This window comes from Otolemur garnettii, unplaced genomic scaffold (assembly GCF_000181295.1).
Source record: "Otolemur garnettii isolate 467f Iridium unplaced genomic scaffold, OtoGar3 scaffold00141, whole genome shotgun sequence".
Taxonomy (NCBI): Eukaryota; Metazoa; Chordata; class Mammalia; order Primates; family Galagidae; genus Otolemur; species Otolemur garnettii.
In genome coordinates, this window is record NW_003852536.1 from 5,008,864 (window position 1) to 5,031,155 (window position 22,292).

The 22,292-nt window shown below is 42.5% G+C and overlaps 1 protein-coding gene across 4 annotated transcripts in view; it reads left to right on the forward strand.

Moving 5' to 3' along the window:
- The window catches only part of PLD5 (phospholipase D family member 5), a 355,615-nt gene that overhangs the window by 246,506 nt on the left and 86,817 nt on the right, over positions 1–22,292 (forward strand). For all 4 annotated transcript variants that reach the window (XM_012810747.2, XM_003798816.1, XM_012810748.1 and 1 more), the window contains one exon: positions 3,353–3,480. In XM_012810747.2, coding sequence (XP_012666201.1) covers positions 3,353–3,480 — 128 coding nt within the window. The remainder of the gene's footprint in view (positions 1–3,352; positions 3,481–22,292) is intronic.

Below are 22,292 nucleotides of genomic sequence, written 5' to 3' on the forward strand. Positions count from 1 at the left end.
AAAAAAAAAAAAAAAAAAAAATATATATATATATATATCTCCAAGCATAGGCCCACAGAGGTGTTCAACAAATGGGAATGACCATTATTACATAAGGCTTGATCTCAAGTTCAGTTCCCCTTGCTTTTGTACAGGCAGCTCTGGCCCTGGGCAGAACTGTGGCACCATTCATTGTCCTTCCTGCTCTCGGCCTTCACTTGGGATTCCCTGATACATCAGTGAGGACTCCCCTTTCTGAACTCAGATCCTCAGTGGCCGGGCTGTCTGAGCAGCAGGAATAGAGCAGATCCTGGTCATTTTCAAGGTTACCCTGCTGTGGTCTGTGTGTTTATGTCCCTGACCTAAATTCATATGCTGAGATCTAACCCCCAGAGCGATAGTATCAGGAGGTGAGGCCTTTGGCAGATGAGTGAGTGATGAGGGCAGCAGAGAGAATTAGTCCCTTATAAGAAGAAACCAAAGAGAGATCCCTTATCCTTTCAACCATGTGAAGACACAGTGAGAAGTCACCATCTATGACCCAGAAAGTAGACCTTCACCAGACAGAAAATATGCCAATACCTTGATCTTGAACTCCCCAGCCTCTAGAACAGTGGGAAATAAATTTCTGTTGCTTATAACTGACTTGAGACAATACTTTAGCATGCTTGACTTTCAATCAGTCACTTTCCGTCTGTTATCCCCAGTGTGCCACAGCATCTGGTATATACTGAATATTCAAACAGGGCTTGCCAAAAGTATGTGTTCATTTATGAAAATAATCATTTTAAGGTTAAGCATGGTGGCTCATGCCTGTAATCCTAGAACTGGATTTGGAGGCCAAGGTGGGAGGATTACTTAAGCCATAATTTCAAGACCAGCCTTGACAACATAGCAAGACTTTACGTCTACAAAAAACTAAAAATTTAGCTGGCACTGTCATGTATGCCTATAGTCGCAGCTACTCAGAAGGCTAAGGCGGGAGGACTGCTTGAGTGTAGGTGTGGGAGGTTGCAGTGAGCTGTGATGATGCCGCAGGACTCCAGCCTGGGCAACGCAGTAAGACCCTGGCTCAGGAAAAAAAAAATCTTCATCATCATTTTAGACATTGATAAGTAGCTACAGAGGCTCTGGCTAGAGAGTTACCTGAGACCGGTGGTCTTTGAAATCAACCCTTGAAATTGCCAAGTAAAGTAACCGGTACCTTCAGGGTGGTGGCCACGAAGTGTGGGATGGGAGGTCCACAGGGGAAGTTCCCTGCCCTTCAGGTAGCTCAGCGCTGCCTCGTGGTGGGCAGGGGCTGCAGAGGACCTGAGGGAGGGCAGATGAGACCTCTAAGAACCCAGCATGGCCTGACCAAGAGAGCTCCGCCTTGGGGCAGGCTAGCCAGGGTCGCAGAGGGTTCAAGGGGCTTCTAAATGAAGGCCCCACGGAATCCGCGACAAACACCAAAGTCGCTTTCATTCTCTTCTTTCCAGAGACAAGAGAAGAAGCTTCCCTTCCTCCTGGCCAGTTAAGGTGACCCAGGTCTCTGTTACAGGTTGAATTTTAGAGGACGTAAGCCCCAGTACTGCGGAGCGCCACCTTATTTGGAGACAGGGTTGTTGCCGATGTGATTAGTTAGGATGAGGTCCTCATTCTATAGCGGGGTGTCCATTTATCCAACATGAGTAGCTCCCCGATCAGAAGGCAAAGACACCAAGGGGAGATGCCATGTGACAGCGGGGGCAGAGACTGGAGCTGCAGGGCCAGGGATGCTGGACACGGGTGGCCACCACGGGAAGGGCAGGAGAGACTGTCCCCTACAGGTTTCAGAGGGAGTGCGACCCTGTAGACACCTCCATGTTGGACTTCTAACTTCCAAAACTGAGACGGTTTAAGTCTCTGTGTCTGAAGTCACCCAGTGTGCCAGCCTTTGTTCTGGCCGCCCTTGGGAACCAGTGCAAACAGCGATGCAACTGTTACCTGCCCAGCGGCCCTGGCACCTGCTGATCTGCAGCCCGCCACCCCACACACCGCCTCTCCCTGTAATTGCCATGGTGACCACCCACTTTGGACACTCAGATTCTGCAGTACCCAGGGGTCCTCAGGGGTCTGTAACTCTTACCCGGATGTTACTATCCTGGAGCGCTAGAGGCTGAGGAGCACATACCCCGCCTTCCAGGACGAGGAACCTTCTCCACCCTCAGAGACAGTCATCCCGGGCTCGCTTCCCCTCGGAGCCTCTCTGAACCCCATAACCTAGTCTTTTCATCCCCATACTGCAAGGAGGCCGGATGCATCATTCATCTTTTCCTAAGAAATAGGGGTTAAGATCATCGTGTTACTCCTCGTCCCTTCTCATATCCCAAACTAAATCCTTCTGCGCACAATATTATGTATTCCAGTGGTAAGGAAGACTCTGACAGCGCATATGTCTCTGGACTCTTATTATCTCCCTTCATAATGACTATCTGAAGGCAGACTAGCTTAGTTTATTAAATATATGCATCCACGTATGTTCTTTTAAAGAAAATGAATCTTTAGGAGAAATGTATTTAAATGGCCTTGCACTGAATGGATTGTATGCTCCTTTAGAGAGGCTGTGATTGCATTTTGAGGCAGCCATACATAAAGGCTTGTCAGTGAATCCTGACATGTGAAGCTTAAAACAATTGGTCCAATTCAGCTCTTCGAAGTGTTTTTGGTAATAACAATAGTCTGTGTGAGCTAGTTAACCATTCAAGGTTGCATTTTAGTAAAGCTTGAATAATCATTGCTGAAATGAAGACTATCAGAAAAAGCCCAGAACAGACCAAATCCAAATGGAATAATAAGGGTGGGAAATGCAGAAATGAAAACGAGTGGAAGGGTAAAAGGACGAAATAACGTACAGAAAGCATAAGAAGGCCAAGGTCTTGTTGAGGGGAGCTGTAAGACGAAAGAAGACTGATCTTTTTATTAACTACAAAACTGTATTAAAATTATTTCAAAAATGGTGGCGCCTGTGGCTTGAAGGAGTAGGGCGCCGGCCCCATATGCCAGAGGTGGCAGGTTCAAACCCATCCCTGGCAAAAAAAAAAAATCTTAAAAAAAAAATTATTTCAAAAGAAAAAGTAAAAGAGCTTGGTGTACCTACCTCGTTGCCCAGATGGCGAGGGAGAGAGCCAGGATTTTGACACGGGTCTGTCTGACTTGAGAAGCCTTGGTCTTGTGACTAGGTACAGAGTGGGCTACTCACATAAACATCAAAGTCTTTCTTTTGGGGGGGGCTGGTGGGGGGCAAAGTAGCACCTTGGAAAGCTTTTCTGCACCAAACAAATGTGAATATTTGGCTTCTAAATCTCGGTTGTGACAAGTGGCAGAGGCTGACCGGGGTCTCCTTAATTCCCAGGAGCTGAGGTGACGTACATGAACATGACCGCCTACAACAAGGGCCGGCTGCAGTCCTCCTTCTGGATAGTGGACAAACAGCACGTGTACATCGGCAGTGCCGGTTTAGACTGGCAATCCCTGGGACAGGTAATCGTTCCACATTATCTACGCTCGGGTTCTATCGGCATGAAAACTTTCATAGAACACCCAGCCTCTTCCCATCCACCGCATTTATTATTTTTAATTATGTAGTTCTCAGAGGTTCACCTTCATTTATTGTGGACTGATAAACCTTTTGTTTTTGGAATCATCTGAAAAAACAAAACAAAACAAAATGAAAACACTGCAACAAAACTTCAATGTTGGCTCAGCGCCTGTGGCTCAAGTGGCTAAGCCGCCAGCCACATACACCTAAGGTGGCAGGTTTGAATCCAGCCTGGGCCTGCCAAACAACAATGATGGCTGCAACCAAAAAATAGCCAGGCATTGTGGTGGGCGCCTGTGGTCCCAGCTACTTGTGAGGCTGACGCAGGAGACTCACTTGAGCCCAGGAGTTGGAGGTTGCTGTGAGCTCCACAGTACTCTACCCAGGGGGACAGCTTGAGGCTCTGTCTAAAAAAAAAAAAAACTGCAATGTTTTTGTAATTCATATGGTGCTCTAAAGAATTTGTAAGCACCAAAATTTTCAGGGTGATGTCATGTAATTTACAAGGCAAAGGAATATACCCATTCAGTGCAGGATAGTGTGTTTTAGGATAGGAACCAGTTGAGTTATTTCTTTCATAAATCTTAAGATGGAAATGCTATTACTTCTCTCTTTGCAAATAATTTAATTTTTATATATTTATTGTTGCCAGAGGCAATCCACAGAGGATTACAAAATCACCATCTTTCCATCGATCAACCAGTGCCAGGAAGCCGCTGGTCACTGGGCACTTAGGAAGATGGCCAGTCAGTTGTGTTTGCTGCCGAGCTCACGAACACTCCATTCTAGCTGAGGCCTTGTAAACCGTGGATTGCCTCTGGCATCAATAAATATGGAAAAATTAAAGCTGTCTAGATGTATTTTTAAAATATAGAAAGATAATCATTTGCAAAGGGAGAAATGATAGCATCTCCATCTTAAGATTTATGAAAGAAATAACTCACATGGCTCCTATCCAAGTGAGCTACACCACATTTCCATTTATCTCTCATGGTAGAGAAAGCTTCGATGTGCAGAAACATCTACTGTAACTCGGTAGAGAAAGACACCACCACATTGTATAAAATCTGAAAAAAAGTGGCATCATGTCTGTAAAGGTAGCATTGCACATTTCACCATTTGCCTCCCAATTTCCCCTGTTTTTGTTGTTGTTGTTTTCCTTGTCAAACTGCTGCCTTCCAGGCACAACTTACTTCCTCTACTTTTCCTCTTTTATGGTAAGGTAAGTAAAAGTGCTCAGGGTAAAAGAAACAATTACAAAGGGTAAACTAAATTCCAAAACGCCAATCCTTTCCCTCTCCACTGCATAGATGGTGTACAGCGAAAGTGAAACTTACCCAAGGTATTTCTTTTCTAGTTTGACATTTAAAGGATAGTCAAAGTATAATTCATTCTCAAGGCTCAAACACTTTTTGTTTCTAATGAGATAGTCTCTGTCCCCGGCAAAGAAGGGGAACCAGTGAAAGAAAATCCCATGATTCTTTGAGGATAACGATACCCTCAAAGTTGGAGAAAACATTGCTTATCCTATAGTTGCTCAGGAAATCAGGATCTACAGATTAAAAAATGATTCTAAACAAAATAATAGGCTCGGCGCCTGTGGCTCAAGTGGCTAAGGCACCAGCCACATACACCTAAGGTGGCGGATTTGAATCCAGCCCGGGCCTGCCAAATAGCAATGATGGCTGCAACCAAAAAATAGCCAGGTGCTGTGGCGGGTGCCTGTAGTCCCAGCTACTTGGGAGGCAGAGGCAGGAGACTTGCTTGAGCCCAGGAGTTGGAGGTTGCTGTGAGCTGTGAAGTCACGGCACTCTACCCAGGGGGATAGCTTGAGGCTCTGTCTCCAAAAAAAAAAAAAGAAAAGAACAAAATAATAGTGATAATGGTAGCAATTACTAGCATAGATTAAATAGGAGGTACTATTCCAAGCCATGTAAATGAATTATTTATTTCATACTTCCCCGTAGTCCTATGAGGAAAATAGTATTATTGCCTCTGTTTGACAAATGCGAAGACTTGAGCCCAGAATTGAGTTTCAGTGTTAAATCTTTAAAGCTTGCTCCTTCTAGTATTAATTTTACATGAAAAATAAAAATTTTAACACTGTATATCTCAGTCTCGTGGTCCTTCAGACACAGATATAATTATTTTTTACCATCATAACTTTGGCTTACTTCCCAAACAAGAATTAAGGCAAAAATAGTATATAGTCCCGTTAAAGTATTTAGGAGAAACTAGCCTAACTTACAGACATAGCTCAGTTCATCTTCTGTTCTTTATTATCCTCACAAAGAGCTAATCAATAGATATCTTCTGCCCAGTAATTTCCAGCCGGATCTCATAGTAAATAAATAAAGTTGATTCCCTAACAATATTGATTGTATGTACATTCTGCTAAGTGTTTTTTAACTTGAGCAATACATTGGGTTTTGCTTTGGTTTGTTTGGTTTTTATTAAGAACATACACTTCCCCACCACAAAATTTCATTTCCTCTTTTACCAGTATGAATTGATAGGGTCTAAAGTTTTATGAAGTCCATCCGAATGAAGTCTGAATGATCGAGGTTTAGTGACAGTTTTTCCCAAATTTTAGACCAAGTTATCCTTATTTCCTGCACTCCTTGCTACTCTCCTCCTTAGACAAATGCACTACACAGATTCAAGGGCTATTTTCTCTACTTAAAGACTATTGCTCTGTGTTCACGTTCTGCTCTTCCTGGTTTTGTAGGAAAATAGGTCGATCTTCCAAATGATCATTTTTCACTTACCTAATCATCGAGGTCTTATTTTTTTGGTGGCTCATCAGTGTGAAATGTGACATTTTCCCCACTCAAAACACGGTAAATTCAGAGTAGGCATAGGCTACAGTTGTTTCCTATGATTCAGATGAAGACTCGAAGCCATCTTCTGATCTTTCCTTGCTTAGCAACCTATAGGGAAGGCCAGAGTTGTCTGTGAGTCAGAGGGAGGAGTGGGAAAGCGCTGGGATCCATTCCTCTATTTCCCAGCCAGTCAGCACCTGGTGATTCATTGAACCTCAATCTTCACAGGAACTGGAGGACTGAAACCTCCTGGTTCTAGCACAGCCTGGAGCTTGTTGCAGATCTTTCTAGTCAAGTGGCTGGTTGGTGCTCAGCTTTCAAGCCATGCACTGAAAGAATAAACAGTGTCAGCTTTGATCAAAGGATATTATTTTAAAAAAAAAAGAATAAACAGTGGATATTTTTAGGTTTCTCTCCTTTTTATGCTCAAAGATATCAACAAAGTTTTACTTTTAAAAACCTAGTATTCCTGAAATACGGAGTGAGTGTATTATAAGAATTAAAAAATAAGTGTATTTTACGATTTGCCATAAATTTGTAAATAGGAAAAAGTGCTTGACCACCCCAAGCACTCTCTTAAAGAAAGGGCAGGTGCAGAGTCAGACGCACCAGTTAATCAATAAAAACGGTCCTTGGGGAAGTGTAACCTTGGATTGGTGGAAAAAAGGCAGAAGGCTTGAGTAAAACATCTACACTGACAGGAAATGTTTAAGTCATCAGGGACTTCCAATATGGACTGCTTTTGTAGAAAGCTGCATTCTTCTGTTGGTTGAAAATCTAATCGTAGGTTAAAATTCCTGGGGGTCAAGGAATTGGTACAAAGTAGAGGGAAGAAATCTTTACCAATAAGCTATGATTTATGTACCAGACACTGTGATAATCACTTTATGTGTACGTATATGTATTTTTTTCATTTATCATTGCCACTAAAGGGTAGATATTATCTCTAACATCCTAATAAAGATAATATGGGAAAAATGAAAACAAAGACATCCTGTTACTGCTCTTCTCTCCTACAAAGCAATAAAATGCTCTCCAACCTATGTAAGAATTAAGCATTTGGAGATGACTGTCCTATTCTTTAGATCGACAGATAAGTGGGCCGGGTCTGAGCCTTTCATCTCATCCCTAGCAATGTGGAACTCCGATGCAAATCAACATGAAGTTGCTATTTCCTCCTAAATCTCATTCGTGTTCTCTTAGCAAGCTTTCCTGTTTTCCTTTTGGAAAAGACTTTGCTTTTTTATGGGGGTGGAGGGGAGATAGAAACGGGGAGAAGGCAGGGTTTTAAACTTCTGTAAATGGTCCCTGAACAGCCCTTTCGCTTCCCAGCATCTGTATGTCGACTGCCAACTGCTCAGGACCAACTTTTCATCAACACCCACCCTGCTCCCCCACCTCTTCTCCACACCTGTGTGTAGATGCTGTCTCCGCCCTGGCCCAGACTTTTTCCTACAGTTCTCAGAATTGGGGATCATGTTATTATACTTAATCATCGATCTTAAATAAGTGTTCCTTTCAACCGTGCTCGACGAGGTGGGATTTTTCCCTGCTCGGCCTCAGTGTGACATCAAACATTGCTCAGCAGGGCCCATGCATTAGAGCAGATTTTAATTTCAGCAAAGTTGGGCGTAACGCTAACAATGGCGAGAAAGAATTATAATACACATTCCAAATGTCAAACTCAACCTGTGTCACCAGCTTTATATTCTGTGAAGTTTTCCCAGTGAAATCAGTGATTATTTCTATCAATCATTGCCTTCCCTCTGGGGTAGGTAGGAGAAATAATGAAACTGATAATAACAGCTTGAGGGTATTAGGGGCTTTTTCTATGCTAAGCAGTCTTCTGATCAGGTGAAGAGTATGAACTCTTTCTATTTTCACAGTAACTCTTTCTTGGAAATACTATTCTTACAACTTTCCCTTACAAAGGAATCGCTAAGGCACAGAGGAGTAACTTGCCCAAGGTCACCTTCCGGTAAGCGGCAAAGCTAGAACATAAACCCAAGTCATCTAGCTCCAATCCCTTACTTAGTTCACTAATTATTTCACTAATTCTTAAAAATAAATATGCTTAGGAAAAATAATTTTCTTTCATCTTCCTGTGACAACTAAGTTATAGTTTTTTTTCCTCTCTCTCTCTTGTCTTTTTCTTTAAGAAAAACTGACATAATTCATCAAGAAACCCTTGACTCATTCAAATTTCCAGCTGCAAACCCATGATGATGTGGTGGCCACAGAATGCCAACTCCTCTTGCTCAATACTTGAGTTCTGCAAACTCACTTAATCCCTGGGTTGAATTTCAAACATTAGGAAGTCAGTGTGTATTTGCTTCTATGGGTATAACTTGGACAGATGGGGGGCCCAGTTCCAGGCTGCTGCAATAAAGCTGATATCACAGTAAGGCAAGTCACAGGCTTTTTGGCTTCCTGGTGTATATAAAAGTTATGTTTATACTATACTGGAGTCTGTTAGGTGTGTAGTAGGATCATGTCTATAAAATTGTACGTACTTTGGGACAGCTCCTGTAGCTCAGTGAGGAGGGTGCCGGCCACATGCACTGAGATTGGTGGGTTCAAACTCGACCTGGGCCAGTTAAAACAACAATGACAACTGCAACAACAACAACAAATTGCACATACTTTGATTTTAAAATACCTTTCCCCCTTCCCCCCAAAAAATGATAACAATCATCTGAATCTTCCTTGAGTTGTAACCTTTTGCTGATGAGATTCCCACCTTCACCATGATGGCTGCTAACTGAGCAGGGTGGTGCTTGCTGAAAGCTGGGGTAGCTGTGGCAATTTCTTAAAATAAGAAGACAATAAGGTTAGCTACATTGATTGACTCTTTCATGAAAAGATTTCTCTGTAGCGTGAAATGCCATGTGATCGCATTTTACTCACAATAGAACTTTCGAAATTGAAGTCAGTTCTCTCCAATCCTGCCACTTGCTTTAACAACTATGTTTGTGTAATAGTTTAAAACCTTTCCGGTCACTTCAACATTGTTCAAAGAATATTAGGAGTAGATCCCCTCTCAAGAAACCAATTTCTTTGTTCATCCATTTGAAGTCTGATCGTGAGATGGTCGCAGTTCAGTCCCACCTTCGGGTTCCACTTCTAACTCTAGTTCCCATGCAGTTTCCACCTACCTGCAGTAATTTCTACCACTGAAGTCTTGAACTCTCTCTTGAAGTGCTCTAAACTTTCTCTTTGCCCTTCCTAACTAAAATTTGTTCCCCTGAAACTTGTGTAGGTTACTTTGGCCTTCTAGCCACATGGCCTGGGCTGCTAAAGTTTTATTTCCAGTCTCCATTCACTTTTATGTTGATTACTGCCATGCCTCATGCCTCAGTTGAACCTTCTAGCTCAGCCCAGTAATTAAACCAGGTCAACTAGACTTGGGGGAACCAGGACCCCAGAGCCCCAACAGTAAGCACCTCAATTATAACATGATAGTAACTTCACAGATCACTGATCACAGTCACTATAACAGATATAATGATAATGAAAATGTTTGAAATACTGTGAGGATTAGCAACATGTGTCTCAGAGACACGAGCTGAGCACACACTCTTGGAAATGAAATGAAATAGCAGATGTGAGAGAAGGATGGATCCCACTTCAGATGTAATTAAGTGATAGAAATTTATCAATAATTTGATACACCTGCAGGTGCACCTACAGGGGGCTGTGGTGGTGGGCCAACAAGCAGCCTCGAAGAGTGGGGGAGAAGTCTTTTTATACCATTATTCTGCATAGTCATACATGCTCAGCAAGCTGGCACAATACAGACAGGGTGGGGGGTACATATTAATTCATAAATCACAAAATACATCACAAGTACATTGCTTCATGATCATAAGACGGGGGATATCATAAGGGGTTACACAATTCAGGGTGGAAACATGTGCTAACTTAAAATACATCAGCTCACAAATCATAAGATAAAAGTTATATAGTTTAGGGGTACAAATTGGATAAGTTTCTGAGAACAACTTAGGACCCACTTGGGGCTTTATTTGGAATCCACCCCTCCCTTCCTCCTTCAAGTTTCTTCCCAGAATCTAACTTCACTCTTGTGGGGTCTGAAGCTAAAAGACTTAGGAGAGGTTTCCTTTTCAAGGGTAGGGAGCTTGTTCCCCACTGGTCTTGGGGAGGGGGCCAAGGGCTGGGGACTTGGTTATCACAGAAAAATAGCCCCAGTAGACTTGCTTGACGCAAGGTTGCTACAAACTTTTCAATTTCAATAAAAATCTCAGGGTTTGTGAAGCTCAGTAAAGCCCAGCACACTAAAACAAGTGCTTGTATATTTCTCACCCTGGATCCGATGGGAGGGAGTCCAGTGGGCAGGAAGGGAGCACCACTATGAACTTGACTTGCGGGGGTCTGGATTTGTGAATCTTGAGAACTCTTGAAAACACCATGGAGGAAAGGAAAAATACAGCACTAACAAAGCAAACAAAAGGCCAACCAGTGTGCGAAGCTGAAAGAAAGGGCCCAGCAGCCTTCAAACCACAGGGCTCTGGAGGCGAGATGCTGACATAGGGGAAGCTGGGAAGGAAAACGTGAAAATCATGTCTTCAGAAAAAGTTACATTAATAACTTTTTGAGCAAATCCTCTTAAATGAACAACGAACAATTAGCCTGGAGTTGAAGATGGGATTCAATAGGTTCACTGGGGGTAAGAATGTGCGAATTCCAGAGAGGGGAGATTTTTTAAATGTGTATTTTAATATAATTACAACAAACAAGAATAGGCCTATTTAAACTTCACTAGCATGTATTTTAATCTCAGTCTATTTTTATTATGAAAAGAATTAAAAGGTATACATGGAAACAGGCCAGGTCCTGGAGTGCATGAACACGGTGGTGATATGATGCTGGGGATTAAACACTGGTGGGGACAGCACAGCAGCTTAGCAACCTGCCCAGACCTTCTCTTGCAACCGGAGAGGGGAGAACAAACTGCCCAGTTAACCCAAAATCTGCTTATTATCTGGAATCACTGAAGCTTTCATCTCAGAACTGTAAATTACATCAGAAAATGACCAGTGTCGTGTTTATCAAAGCGTGTTTTATGAAATGCTCTTTCAGTGAGATTGTTCTGGTCATTCCCTGAATAAGGAATCATTGCAGTTGCCTAAGATTGAGTCACTGTGAGGTTTAATTTACATGGATTTTTTTTCACCCTGGGACTTCTCAGAGGCTTTATATGCTACTGTGCTTTGTGAATCTCTCAGAGTGTGGAGAATATGCAACATTCCTCCAACCTGGTTAACCACAAGATACTTTTCATGATTATTTTATGGTCAAGTGTTCCTCGAAGTGTACTTTTTTCCACAAATGTTGAGCTGAGCCAATCGCTCCCTGTTCATTGCAAACATTGAGGAAGAAGTGGGGACAGGGATGTGGGGTGAGAGATGCTGGATCCTGTCCCCGTAGTACATCAGGACTATTGGGTTTCTGCACTTTAGGGTTAATGCTTTTTTCACAATATACCGTCTTAAAGAAAAACATATGATTTAAAGCTAGGAATTACAGGATTCTGTCTACTTAGCCACGAAACAACTGGACAATTAAATGGCAAGCTAAGAGTTAGTTTCATGTGATAAATATTTAGATTTATCAAAGATTTGTGATAAGCAAAAGGCATTTCTTATATATTTATTATATTCTGGGAATTGCACTAATCATGATGAAGGGTTGGGATAAAATGACAACAGTCTACAAAGCATTTACAATCCAGTTTGAAAAACAGAATCTTCAAGCCTTCTTTAAAGCGAATGTGCCCACACAGATAGGTGCCCAGCAAAAAACTGGCAACGAAATTTGAGGAACCCAGTGCCAAATGAAAAGGTGACGGGCCTCTTGTTAAAAATAAATTCCAAGAATTTCAAGATGGTGATAGCAGAGGATAAAGCGTCTGAGTGTGAAATCCTGAGCCACCACACAGGTCACACATCCAGGAAGCTAATGCTTGTGCTAAATGAGTGGTATCAGCAGTGAGTACAAGTTCCTAAAAAGTTCTCAATAAGACTTGGGAAGAGAAAAATCCCTGCTGACTACAGAGTGGGGCATCCCGGGGAGAAGACGGAATTCGAGCTGAGTCTTAATGATGCATGAGCTGGGAGAGTTCACCTGCGTATGTCAGCCGAAGAAAGAAAGGTATCTCAAATAGAACAGAGCAAGCAAAGCCCAAGTTTGGGAACACATGTGGCTTATTGGAAGATTGGTGAGCAATTTCTTACAGAAGCAAAATGTCCCAGTTGAAGGACATTGAACCATAAACCTTGGAAAGGCAAGAATAAGGATGAGAAGGCTGTTGAGTGTCCGGAGCAGAATGTACCCTCATTCCTGCAGGCCGAGGACACCACTGAAGGTCTGTAATCAGCGGCAGGAACTGACAACACTAGAAACAGATCCGGAGAAAGTGAGGAGTGGGGAAAGAGGCGAGACAGAGAACCTGAGGCCACAATTGCAGAGGGAAGTGACAGGGATGGGTTACGATGGCGTGAAGGTGAACTTGGTGCATCAACTTGGCTAGATGATGGTGCCCAGCTTTTTGGTCAAATGTGAGTCTAGCTGTTGCTGTGGAGGTATTTTCTACATGTAATTCACATGTGTATCAGTAGACTTTGGTGAGAGAGAGAGAGACTCTCCTCCATAATGGGAGCAGGTTTCATCCAATCCATTGAAGACCTTAAGAGCAAGGAGTGGGGTTTTCTGATGAAGAAGGAATTCTTTCAAGACTCAACATAGAAACTCTGCTTAAGTTTCCATCCTGCCTGCCCTGCCCTGTAGATTCTGGACTTTCCAGGCCAATTGTGTGAACCAATTTCTCAAATTAAATCTCTCTCTCTCTCTGTGTAGATATATATATATATATATACACAAACATATATATAATATATGTATAAATGTATATATACAGGGGTGCCAAAAAGTGTATACACATTTTAAGAAAGGTAAATACTCTATTAAAATTGTAATACTTAATATATACCACTAATATTTGTTATCTTACATATTGTATCTTATGGCTCTTAAAATGGCAGAAATCAAACATGTCTTGCATATTACAGTTTTAATACAATTTTTCCTTTCTTAACATGTGTACACTTTTTTTGGCACCCTCTCTATTTATACCCACAGCTGATCCTTGAACAACAGAGGTTTGAACTGTGAGGTTCCACATATATGCGGATTGTTTTCTATATGAGTTACACCCACCAGTGTCCCTGCCTCTCTTGCCTCCCCCCCCCATCCTCCACCTCTTCTCCCTTGGCCACTCCTGGGCCAGCAAGACAAACCCATCCTCTTCCTCTTCCTTCTTGGCCTGCCCAACATGAAGACAAGGGTGAAGACCTTTATGATGATCCACTTCACTTAACAAATAGTAAATATATCGGGCAGTGCCTGTGGCTCAAAGAAGTAGGGTGCCGGCTCCATATACCAGAGGTGGCAGGTTCAAACCCAGCCCTGGCCAAAAAAAAATAGTAAATATATCTTCTCTGCCTTACGATTTTCTGAATAACACTTTCTTTTTCTCTACTTCATTGCCAAAATACAGTGTATTGTAAATATAACATACACAATATGTGCTCAGTGACTGTTGATATTCTCAGCAAGGCTTCCAGTCAACAGTTGGGCTATTGGTAGGTTTTGCAGGAGTCAAAAGTTATACTTGGGATTGTTACTGCAGGATGTCAGCACACTTAACTCCTGCATTGTTCAAGGTCAACTGCATATATATGTGTGTGTGTGTGTGTGTGTGTGTGTATATATATATATATATATATGGTTTTATTCCTCTGGAGGCCTCTGAGTCATACAGATGATGACTGTGAGAACTGGAAGGAGGGCGTGATGGAAGGGGCCCAGCAGAGGTGTAACCACCATGACTGACGGGCTGTGAGGACCAAGCCACAGGGAACAGCTGACATTCTTTGCAGCATCCAGAGCTGGATCAACTGGGAGAAGCACCACCCTGTCAACAGAACCAGAGAATGTCAAAAGGAAGGGGAAGCTCTGATTTCTTACGGGCAGTTGGAAAAACACCACAGAGATGGACTGTTGTGGACGCTTCTTATCTATAGCTCAAGCCCATGCGTAGTGATAGTTCTTTACTGAACCTGAAGCTGCTGATTTTATCATAGCTGCTATTTATGACAATAACCATTGAGTGGGACAATGACAGAAGCCACAGTCCCTCTGCCTCACCAAGCCCTGTTCTTTCTTCCAGGTCTCCCTACGAGTCGAGGCCACTGCCTGACGTTGACAGTGAGAAAGGGCACGGAGGCTTATAAAGCAGTCTTTGATTTCCACTCCTTGTCCCCTTTCTTTCAGTTACAAGAACAAAGGACTGGAGTTGCATTCTGAAGACCCAGCGTGGGTGCCGGTGGGCAGGAGAGGTCACCCTTGTACACAGCCCATCTGTCATCCCTCTTTACCGCTAGCACTGAACTGACATTTTTCTCAGAATTTATGAGTTTCCAAAGACCTGTTTCAGCTCCCAGGGAAGTGGTTCACGGGTAACACAGGTAGCTAGCTAGGTACCAAAATGAAAATAAAGCAGAACAAAAGGCAATTCGACTGCCAATACAACAGGGAATAATTAACATTCCTCAGGAAACATGCAAGGAGGGAAAACCAATGATTAATTCTCCCCGTATTGATTCAGAAGATTTCCTGGGCTGTTCAGAAAGGTCACTTTCGTTTGCATATGCATCTTCAAGGAGGGAGGGAAAGTCTCTATTTTGTATGAAACACATGTATCAGCCGACAACATTTTCAGTAGCAACATTGTGCATATTTTCTACGACTTTTAAAGCGCCAATTTGGCAAATGATATTGCTCAAAATTGGCATAAATTCTTTTTCCTAGTCTCCCATGGAAGATGTTTATACAAAGCCAGATGACTGTCTGTGGTAGTCTAAATTTATACAGTTACATGAAGAAACAAACATCATGTAACCTCTGCAGCTCACGTCATGCCCAAGTAAAATTTACTTATTTCCAAAATTTTCCCATATTTGTCCCTTCCATCCTTCCTTCCCAATTATGTTATAAATGGCAGAAAAGTCTGAAACATCTTTCTGTGCTGCGTCTCTAGAGGTCTATCCTGGTCACTGACTTTTGAGATGTAGTTTATTTGGTTAAAGTCCCTGTTAAAATATGATGCCCCAAATTTAAATATGGTATCCCAAAAGTCATACGAATAATATACTTCTAAACACAGAGGCTAAATATAAATTTTCTGGTTTGCCAGTATTTTTATTATTATCGTTGGCTGTTACTAAGTTCTTCGTTTGGCAACGTAACAGTGGATGGCGTCAGAACTGAAATCATTATTTTATTCTGCACCTTATAGTTATGAGAGTGGGCAAGTTATTTTGCCTCCCTGAGTTCCTTTTGTTCATCTTGACCATCCTCGTGCAGTTCTTAGGGGACATGTGAGGCTAAAATGCAGCTGGTATCATGGTCACCACTGCTTAGTAAATTGTAGCCATTTGAGTCCAGGACAAGGAAACATTTTCCTTTCTTAATAAGTTGTCCCTGGAGGAATGTTGAGGGGAATGTCAGAGACACTAGTGTTAATTTGTTGTCCTTGGAAAAGATTTTGTGCATTTCCCCGTCTTTCCCACAAACACTTGATGTGGCTGACAGTACAATAAGGTGGACGGTGGCACTTGAAGGGCATGGACTAGTGGCTGTGTCCATCTGAAGGCAGGTCTTTCATGTCTTAGCATAGAGCTTTCTTTTGTACCCTGCAGATGTAGAATAAGTTCTAGACAGAAACCTTGCTGCTGTCAATGATAACATCTTGAAGGCAATCGACCGAATTTATAAGTGACATAGATCTGGGAAAGAGAGCTAAAACCTTGTTTTCTAGGGCGGCACCTGTGGTTCAAGGAGCAGGGTGCTGGCCCCATATGCCTCAGGTGGTGAGTTCAAACCTGGCCCCTGCCAAAACCTGCAAACAAAAAATAAAATAAATAAATAAACCCTTGTTTTCTAGAAACAAGACTTGAACAGATTTTGGTCCCAAGAGCTTAGTCACACACATTCACTTTTTATGTTGGGCTTGGTAACAGAGCAGTGACCACCAATTAGCGACATTTCTGACATGGCCCTCATGATGGTCAAGACCATGCCTTTCATTATGAAAATAATGCAGAAACATACCACTTTACATCGTGGAATTTTTTGAACAATATGGAGGCAAAATTCTAATTGGCAAAGCTTGTTGGAGACATATATACATATTTCATTTCCTTCAGTAAAAGTTTATTAAAAATGCTTTACTGCGTTTCCTAGAGGGCTCAGTTAGACCCAGAAAATGCCTTTATTTTAACAACTGTATTAACAAAGATGCTAGGTGGATTTTATTGCCCCATTTTTCTTCCTAGGTGGATTTTATTGCCCCATTTTTCTTCCTTCATGGTTTTCATATTTTAATTGGAAAAATTGGAATGTATCATCTTAGTACAATGACTCGCAAGAATTTACTCTTAGACCCATAAATCATTCTGCCTGCGTCAAGTGTTACAGCTCAAGCATCTGTTATTATAATTAGCTGTCACTTCAGTCCTTTTCTGTTGAATTTCACCAACGCCCATTCTGTCATATTTTTTAAAACCTTCACTGAAGCTTTCATTCCTTCAGCAAACTGTGTATTGAAAATTATCCCCATTACCTTGCGCTGTTTTAACATGGCCTCCCTAACCCCCTGCCCCCCACAAGCTGCTAAATTATTTCTATGTTGTCTTAGTAAAAGTTGAAAGTACCATATTTGGACCTTAAGAACTGCCTAAAAATACTTTTCCGCTCCTGTATTGCCTGAAGGGCTCGATATGTTTGTTCTAGAAATGATGGGTCTGAATTTATCCTCAGAAACCTGTGGGGGGAAAAAAAATCATACTTCATGATAAAGCAAGATTAAGCTAAACCAAACACAATCGCTAGGTTCAGTGGTGCATAGCGGTAGTCTTAGCACTTTGGGAGGCCAAGGAGAGAGGATTACTTCAGCCTGGGAGTTTGAGAGCAGCCTAGTAAATCCCCCATCTCTACAAACAATAAAAAATATTAACCAGTCACGGTGATGTACACCTGTAGTTCTAGCTATGAAGGAGGCCAAGGCAGAGGGATCACTTGAGCCCAAGAGTTAGAGGTTTCAGTGAGCTATGATTTGGGTACTGCTCTCCAGCCTAGACAACAGAAGGAAAAAGAAGAAGATAAACCAAACCCAGGGCTATGAGGATAATGATGGTAATGGGCTTGTGCTCATAATTTTGAGTAAGAGCTTTATATATAGTTAGAAATTTCCCATGAGACCAGCTGAGCAAGAGTGAGACCTGCCTCTACTAAAAGTATAAAAAGTAGCTAGTCATCATCGTGGGTGCCTGTAGTCCCAGCTACTGGGGAGGCTGAGGCAGGAGGATCACTTGAACCCAATTGGAAGTTGCCATGAGCTATGGCACCACGGCACTCTACCCAGGGTGACAGGGTGAGACTCTGTCTCCAAAAAAAACAGGAAAAAAACAAAAAGAAATTTCCCATGAACACCAACTCATATCATCTTTGCTACAGCCCAGTGAGAAACACAGGACAGGCTTTTAAAGCCTCATGGCACAAATCAGGAGACTGCCTCCCAGGGGCTAAATGAAGAATGTCCTGGAATTAGTCCCTCAGTTAATGTCACAGTTAGAACTTGCACTCAAACTTCTGGTTTATGTAATACTTTTTTTTTTTTTTTGGTACCATACTATTTCTCTTAAAAGTTGGCTAAACTATTTGATTCGAATATATTTTAGTAACACGTTACTGTACAGTAGTACCCCAAACACCAGGAGCCTACATGTCTGAGCAACTTCTCTAATTTAACCAGTTAAATTAGAAAATGGGCAAAAAAACCCTCGCACAGTGAAGACTTCCCAAAGCTACTGCCTTTTACTTATGAAGCAGACTTCCTAGGTCCTTCCTTATTCAAGATCTGTTTATTCTTGGATCTAAATCAATTTCCATCTCTCCACTGGTAAGAAGTTAGAAGTCAGAGAGAAAAACACTGAATCTCAGAGGAGTGAGAGCTGTCTACAAAGCAGGAGTCAACTCACACACCATTGAAATCAACACCCAAATCCTAGAATTCCAGTGTTCTTGGACCAGTAAGTAGAAGCCAGATTCTCACCCTCCCAGCAAGCTCCAGTGGCTCCTGGCCTCAGGCATAACTAAGACTTTCCCCTGCGGAAAAGGAAAAAGTCTGTGCTCTTGATGCTTCCTGTTCAAGACCAAAGAACCAACCAAAGGTTGATTGTTGCTTAAGTCTTTTTGAGAGCAGCCTATAGAGATAGCTTGAGGGTTTAGTCTACAGAACAGTAAACTCTCAGCTCTGGGTATCTTGCATCTATAAAGCAGCGCTGGTCAGTGGGAATCTGCCCCAGGCTGTGAATGTGAGCCTCAGAAAAATGCAAGAAGAAATAGGTGAAATTAATTTAATACTTTTTGTAATCTAGTCTATCATCTTAACACATCATCTACACAAAACACTTCATAGTGAGGTGGGGGATTTTGGAATGAGTTTTCAGAATTGAACAGGTACTTTATACTCAACAGCACCTCTCAGTTCCAACCTGTCATGTTTCAAGTTCATGGCCCGCTGCCCAAGGGAAAGCCAACACCCAGAGACAGCAGGGGTCACAGCAGAGAAAGAGCTTGTTCTGCTTAGCACTAAGCAAGGAGATGGGACGAATTTCTCAACTCTACCCTCCCAAGAATTGGGAGACAGGGTTTCTAAAGACAGCTTGGTGGGCATAGGGTTAGAGAATCAGGGTATGATAATCGGCTGGTTTCAGGGTAGAACCATCAGTCTTTGGTTTGGGCTGCTGTCTGGGGAGGTTAGGTACTGGAAAGCAGAACTGTGAGTGGAGGATCCAAGACCAGTTGAGTCAGTTCCTTGGTCTGGGTGGTCTGTGGCTGGAATGCAGGACCTGGAAGACATCTCAAAACTACCCCTAGGTTCCAAATGGGCGATGCTTTATAAGGACAGCTCTGCCTGACTCCAGGGTAAAGAAGCCAACAGAGGGGACAGTGTTTATTCTCTGTGGGGACAGTGGCTGATTATTAGTATTTTAGCTAAGTTTGCAGAGTTTGGGACCCTTACTTTAGCTCTCACCTTGCACCCCTTCAACAATCTGTAAAGACAATTTCAAAAGGCCACCTATAACTGGTGGCAGGCTTGTCGACACAGGCCTGGATCCATCTGTCTCTCCCTCTCTTTATCTCTGTTTCTCTGTCTCTTTACCTCTCCCATATTAGGAAGCAGAAGATACAGTTCTTTCCTAATTTAGCACACAAACCTAAAGAGTTAAGGTTTTTACTCTGAACAGCAGGTTGTAGAGCAAGGACTGGTCACTGGGGAGTGCGTCATAGAAGTCAGACTGTCTATAGTTATGAGTTTCAGAGTCCAGAAGCTGAAAAGCATTTCATGCCTAACACATGGCACTGTTGTAAGTTGCTTATTTTTGCTTCCAATCTTCCGGACTAGACTCTGCTTCCTTATAAAATGACTTTGGTCATTCTTAGAAGTTAAACACTTGTCATCTTTATCTGCCAAGGGGTTTTATCAGGGAACTTCTCTAAAACATTCTTGGCCTGCTGCAAACTACAAGTATTATTTCTTTGTTGTTTTCCTTAGCTCATTCATTCATTCATCCAGCGAGGATCAGTGTGGTATCTACTTTGCACTAGGTCCTACTGACAGAAGCAGGGGGACCCTGAAGCAGAGGTGGGGCCTCTTTTTTCTCAAGGACCTCACCTTACACCAAGCAGATAAGAAAGGAAATCAATACAGCTTGACGACTCAGTTGTATTACTGAGTTTAATTGACTCAGATCAGGGATGGATTCTTAGAGGAGGTGATACCTGAGCTGCAACTTCAAGGATTCATGGGGAGAAGCCAAGTAAAGAAAGGGGAGAGAGGTTTTCCTTTGCAGCAAGGTACCAGGAGGCACTCACCCCACCTGGTTCCCAGAGAAGGCAGCCAGTTGTGTGTGTGTGTCCGGGACATCAGTGCCAGCTGTGGGTGGAGAGAAAAGACAGAGGGGTCTTGGTCCTCAGAGAAGCATGGGTTTAGCCTGAAGTTTTTAGGAAACATTTGAAAGAATTTAAGCAGAAAAGAAGCAGCTACGAGGAAATGGATTTGGAAAAGGCAGAGACTGGAATAAGGGAACCACCGTTGTAGAACTGGGGTGGGTGGGGGTGAGGTCCCACAAGTCAGTGGCAGTGAGGAAGGGAAAGAGAAGAGTCCCCCCACCCCCACAGGGTTGGCTGTGCCATCCCTGGTCTCATGTTCAAGTTCCTCACTGTCCCATATCCTTTGAAAAGAGCCCAAGACTCTGACTGAGGGGATCAGCATAGCCCATAGGCCTACACACCTAGGGGTATAACACCACCCCATTTCTGTAAGCAAACAAAGCCCCCAAATATGCAGGAGCCCCCAAACAGCTGTGCACACAAGAGAGTCTAGGAGGATACACATCGGACTCTTCAGCCATCACCCCTGGGGCAGGGAGCAGAGATGGGGGGAAGAGGGCTCCACTTCCTGCTCTAGAGATAGCACTTTGCTTGAATGTATTCCTTTGGAAGCCTACAGTAAGCATATGTATTTAAATGTGCTTATATTTGAAATTTTACTTAATTTTAATTCAGTAATTATATAGAGGATAATAAGCATTTGATGTATATCTATAGTATATAGAATGTCTACAGGTATATAGAGTTGCATATATATGTGTTTATACGTGTGCACATGTAGAGTTCTGCTTGAATATACGTGTGAGAAAGACACCATGGTAGAACTATACTTGCCCATGACTAGTTTATGGGGCCTGGTTCTGCACCTGGGGGCCCATCATCAACGATCTTTCTAATCTCTAGAGCCCTTAAGTAATAAGTGCCACAGTAATGCTGCCCCAGGTCTGAACCTGCAGGATGTACCAGTTGTAAAATGGATTTGGGATCATCCACCCACACCCAAGGACCACTCTCGCCCCTTTAGAATTTACTGACAGTGTGTGAGGACAGGATCCCAGGGGCATTCTTGCAACCCTTTCATTGTATGCAAACAAAGACAAAATTTTTATATTTGTTCCTCAATAAAAATGAAGAGGTTTTATTTGCTTTCTAGCTATCTTTTTTTTTTTTTTTTTAATGTGGAGGTGAAATTCACTTTAATCCACTTGCTTCTGTCTAGGTAACATTTTTACCCTTTGGCAGTCCTTACCCCAGACCCGGTAAATAATAGCAACAAAAATAGCTCAGACCATTTGCAATCTATTCTCTACCTTAAAACTTGTCTGGTTCTCATTTATTTCTGTCCATCACCTTCACAAAAGGCAGATTTCCATTACTCCTCCTCTCTCTAGGCCCCTTGCCTTGGTCACATGGATTTCAACCCATCTTTGAGTTACATGGGTTAACTCCTGCCTTTGAAGCCTTATTTATTTGTTTCTAAACTATGATTAGATTCTTGAGAAAGGGTAGAATTTGTAACAAGATAATAATTCTTCTTTCCCTTTATTCTGTGATCTTTTGATCGGAGGCATTTTCTTGGGGAGAGATTAAGCTTTTCCTGAATCGCCGTGATCTTGCTGGACAGAGGTCCCCAGATGGAATTTTCCTTGACACGCAGAGGTGCAGGGGTAGAGGGAGCTGAGAAGCTGGCCCTGGGTCTTTCTCCAACTCTGAAACTGCCTGCCTGACTCCGAATTGCATCTAAACCAGATGGAAAATACCACGTTTGAGGCAGTCTCTTAAATGTTTTTATTTCAAGTTATTTTTAGTTGATATTGTCAGTTTCTCGGTGTCATCTGATGTTTACATCCAGCATTAAGAAAAAAGGGAGAGGCTCGGCGCCTATAGCTCAACCG